The following is a 10,762-nucleotide window of genomic DNA, read 5'->3' as shown; positions in this document are numbered from 1 at the left end:
CGTGGATGGAACTGGAGGGTACTATGCTGAGTGAAATAAGTCAATCGGAGAAGGACAAACAGTGTATGTTCTCATTCATTTGGGGAATATGAATAATAGTGAAAGGGAATATAAAGGAAGGGAAAAGAAATGTTGGGAAATATCAGGAAGGGAGACAGAACATAAAGACTCCTAACTCAGGGGAAACGAACTAGGGGTGGTGGAAGGGGAGGAGGGCAGGTGTTGGAGGAGAATGGGTGACGGGCACTGAGGTGGACACTTGACGGGATGAGCACTGGGTGTTTTTCTGTATGTTGGTAAATTGAACACCAATAAAAATTAATTAAAAAAAATAAAGAATGTGCTATAGGGGTGTTTCTACTGTACCTGTGTTCTAATTCTTTGGAAACCGGTTGGTACTCTACCAATGGAAAAGCGGGCCTTCAGTTTCTGGACTACTCTTTTCCCCAAAAACTGCTGGAGTATTTCCTGAGCAACCAAGAACACAGCAGAGGGAAGAGAGCAACTCTCTAGGGGCAAAGGAGAAATGCTGAGGACATATGTATACCCTAAAATATAGTATTTTAAGCTAAATAACAATAGTTAAATAATGTATTGCCAAAACCTGTTCTATGCATCTTGATTCTTATGTATCCCAGGTCAGATATAAGTATGGAATCATTTTGACTGGTTCCGTTATATTATCTAAATTCCTATCTGAAATCAATTCTCACATACTGTTGGAGGCTAAGAAATGAATGTAAATTCAAATGTAAATAATTCACTGAGAAGTGACTTTTATAATTGCTTAGACATTATCAAAATACAATTTAAAAACCTCTCTTTCTAATCATCTAAATTAAATAATTCTTTTTTAAGGCAAACATTCAGAGGTGGCAGAACCACCATAAAGTTAGTACCGGGGGCCACAGTCTCCTCAGGGATGTCAGGCAATGGAGAGAGGTCAGCATTACGGCCAGGATGCAACAGACAGAGGCCCGTGCTGGCAGCCTCTGCAAGCCAGGATCCTCTTCTGTTAAGTGGATTGCAGGGAGGCGGGGGGGGGCTTCTGGGGTTGGTCCTGGGGAGCTCAGTGCAGTAGCTGTTACCAACCTGTAAGGAACTTTGCAGTATTTTAGCGACTGAAGCAGCTACACCAATGCAAACTGGCTGAACATCAGCTCTGCGGGAAGCTTTCTATAAATGCAACTTGATCTGAAAACAGAGGAGATTAGGCACACTATTTTTCATTAGTTTATTATAAAAGAAAAACAATTCACAGAAACACAACACACAACATTCTCATTCCTAAATTCTTTTGCTTTTTTGTCTCTATTTTCTGAGGTTAAATGCGCTTCATAACCGCCCAGTCTGCTTGGCCCACATTCAACTCTGTCTTCTGGCTCTGGCGGCACAGGTCAGAGGCTCCAACAATCTGGACTGTGGCCAGTGCCATGGAACCACTCTCTAAAGTGGTTGAGCCCTTCAAGAAAAATTTAGGCCTATTCTAAATAAAAGCAAGTGGGTTGTTTCTATCCCTAAACTTATATCCTGCATATCTGATACTCAAGCTTGGGTCTTTCTATTACCACTTGACACTTGGAAGTATGGTGGACTATTCACCGATCTGTTGTTAATCCTGGGAGCGCTACTTGTGATCCAGACAAGTCACAGTAAATGGTGAGGATATCTTCTAAAAAGCCCATGATGGCCCTCTTGGCTGTGTCGCCAGCCAGTGCCTGGATACTGCTTATGTGCTCCAAGGCTGTTCTGACCAGCTGGTCTCTTTCATGCAAGTTGTGGGGTGCTCCAGTGTCCTCTCCCTCTGTTCCTGATTTTAAAAACTGTAGGATAAAGGACTGAACCATGTCCCCATTCAATTCAAGGGTTTCTCTGATGCAGGGCAGGTCTGAGGCACTGGCCAAGCTCAATAGGTGAATCAGTGCCTGGCAGATTTGGGTCCGTAGGCTGGCACAGTACTTGAATTCCAAAAAGTCTGTGGTGTCTTCACTCTTTTGTAAGGCAGTGACCAATGCATTCCAGATCTGAATGTACTGGTCAACAGACCCATAGTGCTTTCTCTTGCTTGGGATGGAAAGGGCAGTGGCAGATCTGATGCGTACTTTGAAGTTCTTGCATGATGTCACAACTGATGTCAGGGCGTTATAGGCCTGGGAGGTCCATGGGGCTGTTCCTAGAAAGAATCCACTGGCATTGAAACAAATGAAGGCTTAAAAATAAACGGGAGAAAGAGAGGGGCAGAGGAAGCACACACACTAGTGCTCAAGCTAATCACTATGTTTTCACTTAATTCTCACACTAACCCTATAGATTAGGGTGATCAGTGCTGACTATGGGATTCTGGCGAAGGGGCCAAGTACTGATTCCCAAACTTCTCATTTCCCTAAACAACCCTGTTGCATGCTCAGGGCCTCTGTTACTCTAAATGGGGAGTTTGGCAACTGTGAAAGAGGCTTCTTCTGTGGGAAGAGGCTGTCCTGAGGGCATAAGGCTTGATGGGAGGAGCACAGACTGAATTGTAGCCCCACCTGTTCTCTCAGTCGGATGCTTCTGAGCACTGTGTACACTGCACAACTGTTATGCCAGCCTTGTTCATGCTGACAAAAGAGCATTTCATTACCCAGATTAGCATCCAGACACTGCTCTGAACATAGCAAGTCATGCATTTTATTGAAAAAGAGAAAGGGATCCCTGGGTGGCTCAGCGGTTTGGCGCCTGCCTTTGGCCCAGGGCGCGATCCTGGAGTCTGGGGATCCAGTCCCGCGTCAGGCTCCCGGCATGGAGCCTGCTTCTCCCTCCTCCTGTATCTCTGTCTCTCTTTCTCTCTATATCTATCATAAATAAATAAATATTTTTTAAAAAAAGAAAAAGAGAAAGAAAATACTATTTAGGAAGTGACTGGGGAACAGAGAACTCACATTAACAAAACCTGCAACTGTCTTAATTCTGAGAACATAATGCCCAGATTTCTGTTGTCTCTCCCTTCTTGGTGGTCTCAGGAGATTAGCCTGCTTTCTTTCTCATCAGAGCTATCACTCCATTTTGGGGGGTATTCTTATTCCTCAAGATGGGCAAGAGAATAGATTTCAGCTTCCTTAACTCTCTTAGCACCTCCTCCCCCTTTCTTTGTTGCCTTTAAAGACATGCAAGCAGACACCTACCTTAATGAGCTCCAACTCCAAAGGCTATTTCATGTTAGGCTATTTCCTCCATGGAAAAGCTAAGAAGCTACTTCTCCATTAGTGCTAGGCTGGAATAGGCTGGAAGCTAGCTCTCTCTCTCTTTTTTTTTTATTAAGTTTATTTGTTTATGTATGTAATCTCTACACCCAATGTGGGGCTTGAACTCAAAATTTTAAGATCAAGAGTCAAGAGTCACATGCTTTTCTGACTGAGCCAGCCAGGTGCTCCCTGGCTGGGAGCTCCTGGCAGTAAAGGGGAGGAGGGCCAGATTTCCCTAACCTGATGCATGCTCTACTGGCCCAGGATGGATTTAACTTCTCCAGGAACTTACCTTGTTTCAAACCTTATCTGAGACAAACATATAAGGCAAATGCTGGTAAGGAAAGTGAAGGGATTTGGAAGCCACAATCCATCTGCCTAAGCAGCTATTAGCCACTGATGGTCTATCACGACACATAGCAAGTCATTACTTAGATGGCTTCCTACAACGCAGCAGCCCACTTCAGTACCAAGGGCTCACACGGGATTTACAAATTCTACCCTTTTTACTGTGCCACTTTTTCTCCTTCATTTTTACCCCGTTGTTAAAACAACATACACTTTTGTAAGTGAAAGCAGAAAAAAATCCTACTCATTGTCCCCTCCAGAGGCAATTGCTGTTAATAATTACACTAATTTTCTTTCAGTCTTTTTTCTACCCATTTATTGAGATCAAGCTGTAGAAACAATTTCATATCCTGTTTTAATTTTCTTAACATTAGAAGTACTTTCCAAGATTATCAAAAACTTTTTGTAATCATAATTCTAAGAGATTCCTTTGAATATATACACTATGATTTACCTCAACCATTCCCCTAAACTTAGGTGTTCAGAACATTTCCATTTTTTTCTAATACTGTGATAAGTAACATATTAAGGAATATCTTTAATAACAATGTAGGCTGGTGTGTGTTGTCCTAGGGTTCTCTACCAGAGAGAAAAGGGAGACTTTCTTTTTTTTTTAAATGGTTATTATTATTTTTTTTATGAATTTATTTTTTATTGGTGTTCAATTTGCCAACATATAGAATAACACCCAGTACTCATCCTGTCAAGTGCCCACCTCAGTGCCCGTCACCCAGTCACCTCCACCCCCCACCCACCTCCCCTTCCACCACCCCTAGTTCATTTGAGACTTTCTTACCTAATGGAAGAGCAGGATTTTTAAAGACATTCCCCATTGCATAACAGGCATTCCATCGGACTTTCATGGCAGCTTCAATTAGAACAGTAGAAATCAGGGCCTGGATAGACTCCTCAATGATTTCAGCAAACCTGGGCTTTTCTATATGAGATGGTTGTAAAAAATGAAGCAAATTTCCAAGGGCCCGGACTGCATTGCTTTTTACCTACAATAAAATGTAAAAAAAAAAAAAAAAAAAAAGCATTAGAAATCTGCTTTGCCAAAGAGATGTTACAGGAAGTATAATTTCAGCTTTAAAAAACCCAGAAGTCTTGGACATCTTAAAGCAACAACAGAAGCAGCCTATAAAGCTGTAGCTTCTTGAAAGGACTTGCATGGTAAACAGCCTGTACCATCAGAAAGGTGAAGTTCTCCATAGGTCCTCACTGGTATCTTTAGATTAGACTTCAGAGAGGTCTATCCTAAGTTTGCAGAGATGGCATGGAAAGCCCAGGGGCAAGAGGGCAAATCTAGCTTGCAGCAAGGTGAGGAGAGGCCAGGCTTCAAAATTCTTGTCTGGCAATTTTCCCAAGTCTCAACCTTTGTGGCCTACTAGAATCATCTGGGGAGCTTTCTTTTTAAAAAACTAATTCCCAGGCCCTAATCTCAGAGATTCTGAACAAATTAGTCCCACACAGGGCTTCCCAGTTTCAGAATCACTGTGCTAAATTAAGCACTCAGTATGGGTCAGGGGCTATGCTAGGTGCTTTGACACAAGGCATCTCTGAGGCCACTGAGGTAGAGGTCATGACTTCCATGTTCAAGATAAGGAAACTGACCTTCACAGAAGTTAAATAATACACCAAACATCACCCAGCCATTAAAGGGCAAGCCAGATTTTGAACCATGTCTGACTTGCCCTAAAGCCCATTTCTATACTTTCAACTTATTAAAGCCAAGGGCTGCTCATCTTTCTAACTTGACACTTAAAGATTTTTTGGAAAAAACAAAACAAAAATAGATCATATTAAAACAAACATGGAGAGATCACAGAGTAGTATTACAAAAGCACTGATATTTTTCAGGAGACAGGAAACAGAAAAGATACTATGCAAGGTAGAGTAGGCCACATCATACCAAGTATTCTCTCAATCTCCTCTGAACAGGGATAAACTTGGTGGGATAAAACTATAATATAGTACGTATCCACCTGAGAAGCACTAGGTTTTGCTGTGAATCTACCTTGTCTTTATCCCTGGATGCTTCTATAGCTGATCGCAACATCTTCAAGAGCAGGAGACCAGAGAACTCTTCCTGGAAACTTGGGTCTGGTGTCTCCCTGTTCCATCCAAAGCAGGCAAAACATGTTAAATGGTAAAACCCAGTTAAGTATACACATATACACATACATTCACTTAGTATAACTATAAAAAATTTGGGAAAACAGCTCAAAAAATCTGTTTAGATTATACCAAGAACTTAGTTTATACCTTTTGACCTAGTAGGTCCACATCTAGGAATGTGACCAAAAGGTGTATCTCAAAATAAAGATATTGTGCACAAAAATGTTCACTGCATATCAAACCCTAAAATAATGCAAATAGTTCGTATACAAGGAAACGGTTAAATAATCACAGTGCAGTAATGGCTGTGTAATAGTAATTAACATTTATAAAGAGGAGAAAAAAAAGAGTCAGGAGAATGTTTATACACATCATATGTGAGAGCTAAGCAATAAACAGCAGGATGCTAGTATACGAGGAACAACAGTTGCCTCTAGGGAAGGGAGTGAGGTAGGAGAAAGGCTTCATAATGAATACCCCCTTTGTACTGTTTCAATTTTTTTTTAACCTGTGAATACATTACTTTAAAAAATTATAAATTTGACATTTAAAAACGCAGCCATACTATGGTTTTGAATTTCTACTTTTATATTTTCCACATTTTTATAATGTGGATATATTACTTATTTTAGCATACAGTATTAAATATATATACATACACAAACATACATAAAGGATAACTTCCTAATCTTATTACTTGAAGAAATATAAAACAAAGCAGGAAGACTGATATACAACATGGGAGAATTACTTTTAGTTCTTCTATAGTAGAGGTAAGATATCCTCCTGGGGACCTAAGCCTCAGAAGTCACCTAGGGAGAAGTGAGCTGAGTCACCTACATGTTGACAATCAGAGTGTCTGTCAGGTTGCCCAAGGACCAGGCTGCTTTGGCCCGGACATTCAGAGATTTGTCTTGAAGTGACATCAATATTGCATTTGCTGTGTCTGCAACAAATATGACATCCTAGAAGATAAAACACTGTAGTTACTTTATGAGCTCACAATGCTGCCTTGAAAATTCTGAAATTCATTTTCAGAGAAAGATATAAGCCTTTACCACAAATCTCTATTTGAAAATCAAAATTTATTTACTCAATTTACTCTTCTACTATGTTACAATTTGGACATCTACTAAAAATCCCAGGGGAAGGTCTTCCATGATTTCAGGATGTGCCATGCACATTCAAGGAGCCTATGGATTTTGCTCTTGTGGAACATCTTACAACCTAGTCCGTGACTGTTATCTATGAATTCTGGGCTTACACTGATTTCTACCTTGGGAAATGATGCTGACAATGAAATATATTTCTAAAATACACCCTATTTATTACACACTTCTCAGAGAGATAAATGTCACAGAGTGAAAGAGAAATTTCTTTCTTTCTTAGTAAAAACTTTATCAGCTTTCTAAATTATTACTATCACAAGGTAATGTCCCATTTCTCTTTTTCCCGTCTCTCTTAGTCTGGGGTAATGTGCTAAGTAATTGGAAATAAATGAACTACAGGCACTACCATGTTTTAGTAGCGATTAAAGAAACCAGATCAAAAGCAATGTAACATCGTTTACTGTCTCACTCAGGAGCTCTCTATCCACCCAAACCAGTATGACTCTGGCCCATGAGAGGCACAGAGGGTGTTACAGGCTCCCTCTGACCTGTCTGAGGCAAGGGAAAAGCACGTAGACTCCAAGGGCCCGTGAGGTCGCAGCTTTCACTAATCGGTTCTTGCTGTCATTCAGCCCAAGCAGCATGGTGATGCACAGAATCTGCCTGTCACTCTGCAGTGAGAAAGATTGGCAAAGGAAAAGTGAGACCAGAAGAACTATGAGCCACTGTTCTCAACAGGTGAATGTGACACGTCTGTGTCTGAGTTTGTATTCAGGAGCTGAACACAACTGAGATCTTGAAACGACTTTGGCAGAGTACAGAGATTCATTTTGGACCCAGGCATGAGGTGAGTGCCTGCTTGGTGCCGGGCACACACAGCATCTGTGACCAGTAACCTTTACCACTATGTGAACTGGGTCAGTGCATTCTCCTCCTTCATAAGCTAGAACAGACACAAATGCCACCAGGGACTAAAGAAGGGGAACAGCCTGCATACCCTGTACAGTGGGCACCAGCCAAGTATGATCACACACTTCATGTCATTCCTCACATTGTGCCCACTTTACAGATGATAAAACTCAGTTTTACAGAAGTTAAGATCATCAGAGAGACAGAGAATAAGAGTGCAGATTTATATCCAGGTCTTAACTTTTGGCTTTGAAAGCTTTTCTGAAATGTCTCTGACTTCCAAGCCTCTCGCCTGCCTTCCACCACCCACCCTCTAAGCACAGGGAGGAAAGGCTCTTCCCAGGACTTTAAGTTGTACCACTGCCCTCACCCCAGACTCAAGTAGACTAAGCCCCCCTTTCTCAGCCTGTTCAATACTGGCTCATAATGGAAAAGAATCTGAATCAAACAGAAGCTCTGATGCTGGGGCAGGGTGGGGGGAGGGTGGGCACTCAGGGCTGAGCAAGTACTCCTCAGTTTACCGGCAGGCTGCTGAAGGCCTCGGGCAGGATAGAAGACAGAGCATCACAGGCGCTCGCTTGCAGAGTTGGGTGCTCGGAATTCTGCAGGGCTCTAGGCAGAGGGCCATTCAGCATCATAGTCCAGAACATCACCACCTGGAACAGGGCCACAGTTAAAACCGCCACCATGAACCAACAATGGAACCAACTCAATGCAGACTGCCACAGAGGGCTGTAGTAATGAAATATCCTTCTATAAAGTAGTGGCGGGGATCCCTGGGTGGCTCAGCGGTTTCGCGCCTGCCTTTGGCCCAGGGCGCGATCCTGGAGTCCCGGGATCGAGTCCCGCGTAGGGCTCCTGACATGGAGCCTGCTTCTCCCTCTGCCTGTCTCTCTCTCTCTCTATCATGAATAAATAAAAATAAATCTTTAAAAAATATATATATATATATATATAAAGTAGTGGCTTCTTTTAAGTGCTTCTGCTAGTCCTTCTTCTACAGCAATGGAAGGAACTTCAGAAAACAATGACTGCCTCCTTCTACTTTAATGACCAGAAAATGGTCTGCTACAGTCAGGCGGCCAGAGAAGACAATCATGACAAAGGGGGTAAAGGATGGCGGTAACAGCAGCAGCCATGGCCCCTCAAGTTTTCCAGAGAGCATCTCATATGCCAGGCGCTGCCCTCAGTGCATCTATCCACCGCAGTCCTCAGCACAATTAAATGAAGTAGAGTCATTATCTCTACTTTCACACAAGGAAACTGAGGTGTGAAGGGATGGCGTCAGGGTCCCACAGAGCCCAGAGGCTGGTACCAGAACCCAAAGAACGCAGGATCCAGAGTCAGAGCTGGGGATGGATCCTTCAGTGGCTACATCCCATCTCTGCAACCTTGGACAAGTCACTGAACCTGTCTCATTGTCAGTTCCTCTTCAGTAGAACAGGGTGAAGCTGTCTACTTGGCAGAGTCTAGGTGAGAGTAAAATGTAATGCTGTGTGTGAAGTTCCTCACCTGGGGCCTGATGCATAATGGCAACTCTTTAACTGAACAGGGGGCTCTGTTGTGAGCACTTTGAGGAATGAGCTCCACTCTAAGGCTCTCAAGAGGCCTCCAAAGAGTACCTAGAAGACTTTCTTTCCCATGTGTTCTAAAAACCTGGGGATTCACGTGCATTTGCAAACCTATCTGTGGTTTGGTATCTCAACTTTCTGCCCCATGGATTTAGTCCTGAGTTTTACCATGTATCCCACAGCACAGTTCTGTCCTCCCCTAAATCCCAGCTCCTAAAAATCCAATTTGGGCCTTTCTCACCCCAAACCAGAAGACTTTGGACAGGTATGATGGCTCACAGTGATTCTCACCTCCTATGTTAAGGAGGTGGCCCTTTGCCCGCACAGTGGCTAGGGCTGACCTGTGTATCCAGTAGGGTGCTATGGAAATGACAATGAAATTTCCAAAGCACGGTCATAAAAACACTGCAGCTTCTGTCTTGCTCTTTTTTTTTTTTTTTTTCCCTCTGTCTTGCTCTTGATTCTCTTGTTTTTCTGGCAGGGAAAGCCAGCCACTGTATCAAAAAGACACTCATGCAGTCCTCTGGAGAGGTCCTCATGGGGAGGAGGAAGTGAGGCCCACCGCCAAAAAGCAGCACTAATTTGCTAGGTATAAATAAGTGAGCCATGGTGAAGATCCTCGAACCTCTGTCAAGTTCAGGTAACTGCAGCCCCTCCTGGGATCCTGACGGCAACCTCAGAGAGACCTGAGTTAAGCTACTCCCAATTCCTGTGTCACAGAAACCATGTAAGAGGATATATATTGTTTTAAGCTGCTAAATGTTTTGTATAATCTACTACTCAGCAACTGACAAGTAATATAGAAAATGTATCTTTTCTTTCTTTTTTTTTTTTTTAAGATTTCATTTATTCTTTCATGAGAGAGACAGAGAGGCAGAGACACAGGCAGAGGGAGAAGCAGGCTCCATGCAGGGAGCCTGACGTGGGACTCGATCCCAGACCCCAGGATCACACCCTGAGCCAAAGGCAGATGCTCAACCTGGTGTCTCTGTATCTTTTTTTAATGGGTGAAACGATACCCAAGTGTGAACAGATGAGTCTCGCCTAAAGTCACTTGACGAGCAGGAGGGGGACATCTGGATGCAAACTCAGGTCTGTCTGAGCAAAGTTCAACTCACCTCCCTGTGAATGGTGACATTTCAGTTTTATGGCAGTCTCATGAAATGACTAGGGCTAGGTATCCCTAATTCCTTGCAAGGATGATGGAAATTGCAAAGGGAAGAGAACAGGCAGGATGAGGAGGATAGGAGGAAAAGCCATCACTTTTAAGAGGTCCACATATTCCTCTTCTAAAGGCCTGCCAGTGTGGGGGCAGCAGAAACAACCTCAGATCACAGGACTTTAATAGGAACTAGGGGGGTGCAGTGGTTAGGGAGTTAAGGGAATGGAAATCTATCAAGCACTTACTATGTGCCAGCATCTTTACATTTCAATCTTCCAACAGCCCCAGGAGTTAAAGATTATTATTCCTCTTTATGAGGAAACT

General features: G+C 42.8%; 1 protein-coding gene across 2 annotated transcripts in view; it reads right to left on the bottom strand.

The window, feature by feature from the left end:
- Window positions 1-1,220: 1,220 nt before the first annotated feature.
- HEATR6 (HEAT repeat containing 6) overlaps window positions 1,221-10,762 on the bottom strand; it is a 34,136-nt gene continuing 24,594 nt past the window's right edge. For both annotated transcript variants that reach the window (XM_041723880.1, XM_041723881.1), the window contains 6 exons: window positions 8,227-8,361; window positions 7,345-7,467; window positions 6,528-6,652; window positions 5,587-5,683; window positions 4,366-4,570; window positions 1,221-2,173 (listed from right to left, as the gene is read on the bottom strand). In XM_041723880.1, coding sequence (XP_041579814.1) covers window positions 1,599-2,173; window positions 4,366-4,570; window positions 5,587-5,683; window positions 6,528-6,652; window positions 7,345-7,467; window positions 8,227-8,361 — 1,260 coding nt within the window. In that variant the 3' untranslated portion in view covers window positions 1,221-1,598. The remainder of the gene's footprint in view (window positions 2,174-4,365; window positions 4,571-5,586; window positions 5,684-6,527; window positions 6,653-7,344; window positions 7,468-8,226; window positions 8,362-10,762) is intronic.

Source organism: Vulpes lagopus, chromosome 12 (genome assembly GCF_018345385.1).
Source record: "Vulpes lagopus strain Blue_001 chromosome 12, ASM1834538v1, whole genome shotgun sequence".
Taxonomy (NCBI): Eukaryota; Metazoa; Chordata; class Mammalia; order Carnivora; family Canidae; genus Vulpes; species Vulpes lagopus.
Note: the sequence above shows the minus strand (reverse complement) of the source record. Positions and strands in the feature narration are given on the sequence as shown.